Genomic DNA, 3996 nt, shown 5'->3' on the forward strand with positions numbered 1-3996 from the left:
GACTAACTTTGCACTTGAAAGGATGCCCGTTCAATTACGTTTTAACAGGTCTAACGCTACGGCTGTATCTAGGCTAACGGCTAACATGCTAACTATTATTTCTATGTCACTAGTGACTTGAAACAAATTTAGGACGATAGGAGACGGGTTGAAATAAACCGAAATTTCCCTTTAAACAATTAAAAAATTATAGGCTACTTTCAAATGTTGTCACATTTCTAATGTAAAAATTACTCAAGCCTAATATTGTTTGCTCTGCTGCCTTGTTTTTTGAAAATTGCTATATAATTAAAGGTCATTAAATACGAATATAACTGACAAATCCACCTGCAATCCACCCGAAATTAATTACAATGTTAATTTTCATTGGCCTACCCACCCGTGGATTGCGGATATCCGCGGATGTCGCGGATATATCCGCAAGATTTGCATCTCTGTTGTTTACACATGGCATGTGCTCTGTCTGAGTCGAGTAAATAATGTTATCCTCATCCTCTTTCTCTTTGCTGCTTGCTGTCTGCCTGCCGCTGTTTGACAGTGACACAGACTTTCAAAATAAAAGCCTATGCTAAAGATGGCGACATGGATAGATGTTTTCACTTTGCATCGATGATATTGGATCCAGATCGATGGATCATTACACCCCTACTACAAATGAGCAAGATTAGTAAAAAAAATGGCCATTATCACGCAGTAAGTTGTTGCAGAGTGAGAAGTATGTTATTGGTCTTACTATTTCTCTAGACAACTTTAAACCAGCTGAAGTGACTTTGCTTAGCTCTGTAAAGCTTGAAACCCACTTGCTTTTGCTTGTAGCTGTAATTTGGGGCAATTGAGCTGCTTCCTTCAATTGGCTGATAAAGAACTTGAGAATGCCACTTGTGGCTGGATAGTTACATTTTACATTAATATAACATTTGTGGTAACCACCTAACTGCGTGGATACGTCAATTTTCCCCATAAGAAAAAATCCATACCATCACAGCCCTACATCATATGTTGCGTATGGGCTTTACCATGGAAGACCAACTGTATGTTGAGCTGCTGACAAAAGGCACAGGGACAAGTGCCTCTGAGGTGTAACATTAGTTCATTGTGTTTCAGGTCTGTCCAGCCCTCCGTCTCTCCCTGGCATCAGTTCCATCTCCATTGGTTCCCCCTCAGTCTCCACAAATCTCCCCCCTGTTCCCTCCATCCCTGCTTTCAGCAGCCCTTTGGCCACCCCCCCCCCCCAGTCCTCCCAGTTCCCCTCTCCCTTCACAAGCAGCTCTCCGTTTCCTCCTTCCACCCCCTCCTCTTTGCCTCCTCTGCCTCCCCCCATTGGACCACCTCCTCCTTCTGCTCCCGGCATGTCGGCCCCTCCCACAGGCCTGCCTGTATCAAACTTCTCCATGAGTGCAGGATATGACATCACACGGGGTCACGCCGGTCGAACACCACAGACACCACTGATGCCGACATTTTCTAGTCCTGCTGCCATGCCAGGTAAGCACCATGCTTGTCTTCTTCTGAGACGCACACGATGCAAGATTACCCAGTAAGTCAGGCTTACTGGTTCACACTGGAGGCAGACTGTTCATACAGGCTGCGTCATGGCACAGAGCTCTGCAAGCTGTGAGCAAATCTGACAAGAAAACATACATTTTCTATTATGAACACCAAAAAGGATTATATAAAATTATCTGATTATGATCATTTATAGGGGTGTAACAATCCATTGATCTGGATTGATATATCGACTCAATGATCAACGATCCAGTATCATCAATGCAAAGTGAAAACATTAATCCATATCATCACAATGGCAGGCAGATAAAAGGCAGCCAAGAGAAAGATGATGAGGATAATGATATTTACTCAGGAATAAATCAGCAGTGTGGAAATATTTTGGATTTCAGAGAAAATACAGGTCAGCAGACACATGATGTATGAAAACAGTGCCATTATGAGATAAAACATGACGTAATGTTAGCTTCTCCTTGTTTTTTTTTTTTTGTTTTTTTAAAGAATATCTTTATTATTAATTATGTGTCACATCTTATTCACATATACAAACACATTTTTTTTTTACATTTATCCCCCCCCTTTGAGAAAAACCCCTCCCCCCGCCCCCCCTCCAAAGTTGAACATTCAGCACAGCAGTCAGTCAGTCACAAGCATGGTAGAATATCATATGGCAATAGTAACGACAAGAATTAATAAAAATATAAAATGGAGAAATAAGTATACATTACAATAATTAAGAAATGATATAGAAAATAAACTAACAAATAAAAATAGTAAAACAGACAGCAACACCTCTCCTTTAACATTCAACTGTTATTCCCTGGTCTGGGAAGCACCTTCCAAAATATGTTAGATATTCTAGGTCCTACATAATCGAGAAATGGGGTCCATATATGGTAAAATAAACCAATTTTCCCTCTGGACCAGTATGTCAGATATTCCATGGGTAAAAGGTCAAATATTACCTTATGCCAATCTAAAACTGTAGGTGGCTTATTTGAAATCCATTTCAGCAATATAGTTTTACGTGCAGCATATGTTAAAACATTCCACAGTTTCTGACAATGAGATCCTTTTATTCGTGGGTGTGGTAATCCCAACAACAAATATACTGGGTCCAGGTCCAACTCCTTATTAAAAACCAAATCTAATTTCAAAGCCACTTCTACCCAGAAATCCTGGATATGCACACAGGTCCACACAGTATGTATAAAGCTACCAACTTCCTTATTACACTTCATACACAGAGCTGATTTCTTTGGGTCCATCTTATGTCTGAGTTCAGGTGATATCTGAAGGCGATGCAGTAATTTAAATTGTGATTCCTTTGCTCTATTACATATGGATATGTTGTTAGCATGCTCCCATATGTCCGCCTCCATAGCTTCGTCTATTATCACCCCAAGGTCCTGAGCCCATGTTTGCATAATTGTAATGTTATCCTTATTGGACTTATAAAAGGCCTCATAGCATCGTCTTACTATAGCCTTACTGCTATGTATTTTGTACAGTAGTTGTTCAGTTGGTGACATTTCCAGAGTAAATTTATGCCGAATTGGATTCTGTATAAAGCTCCTGACTTGCAGGAATCTAAAAAGATGTGTGTGATAGTTTGTATTTCAATCTTAATTGGTCAAATGACATCATTCTGTCCCCTTCAAATAAGTCTTTCAAAGTTGTGATACCGGCACTTTCCCACAGAGCAAACCCATTATCTGTCATCCCTGGGAGAAAATCTGTATTTCTTTGTATTGGAGTAATTGGAGATGAAACATCAGTTCTTTTTTCCCATTTCTTAATCATGTCCGAAGCTTTTAGTGTGGATTTCACAATGAAATTACCATCTGCAATCTCTAGTTTATTCCGATTCAGGATAAATGGGAGACTAGCTAATAGTAACGGTTTACCTAAGTTGTATGCTTCAATACCAAGCCAAACAGAGTCTGGATCATTCCGTACCCAATCTACTATATATCGAAATTGAGAAGCCACTTGATACAGTCTAATGTTGGGAATTGCCAATCCTCCCTGACCCAATGGCAATTGCAATTTGGCTAATTTAAGTTGTGGTCTTTTGCAGTTCCATATAAATGACTTAAACCAACCATTCACCGTCTTGATAGTATTATTGTTTAGCAGGACCGGGATCATTTGAAATTTGTAGAGCAGTCGAGGTAAAATATTCATCTTAATCAAAGAGATTCTTCCCAGCATTGAGAGTGGTAAGGAAGACCACTTCTATAGGTCATCGTGGATGCGTTTAAGCAGAGGCTGAAAATTTGCTTTAAACATCCTTTGCAGCAGAGGAGTTATAAAAATACCTAGGTAAACAAAACCTTATGTTGCCCACCTGAAGGGTGATAAGCCGGGGGGAAGGGAGTGGTGCACCTGACCCAATGGCATGGCCTCTGACTTACTAAAATTTATTTTGTAACCCGAAAATTTACTAAACTCTTTAATAACAGAAAGGACTGACATAATAGATATTTC

The 3996-nt window shown here is 39.8% G+C and overlaps 1 protein-coding gene across 7 annotated transcripts in view; it reads left to right on the forward strand.

Moving 5' to 3' along the window:
* prrc1 (proline-rich coiled-coil 1) overlaps window positions 1–3996 on the forward strand; it is a 69543-nt gene that overhangs the window by 7452 nt on the left and 58095 nt on the right. For all 7 annotated transcript variants that reach the window (XM_050052817.1, XM_050052814.1, XM_050052815.1 and 4 more), the window contains one exon: window positions 1105–1485. In XM_050052817.1, the coding sequence (XP_049908774.1) occupies window positions 1105–1485 (381 nt within the window). The remainder of the gene's footprint in view (window positions 1–1104; window positions 1486–3996) is intronic.

The sequence above is a fragment of the Epinephelus moara genome, chromosome 9 (genome assembly GCF_006386435.1).
Source record: "Epinephelus moara isolate mb chromosome 9, YSFRI_EMoa_1.0, whole genome shotgun sequence".
NCBI classification, from domain to species: domain Eukaryota; kingdom Metazoa; phylum Chordata; class Actinopteri; order Perciformes; family Serranidae; genus Epinephelus; species Epinephelus moara.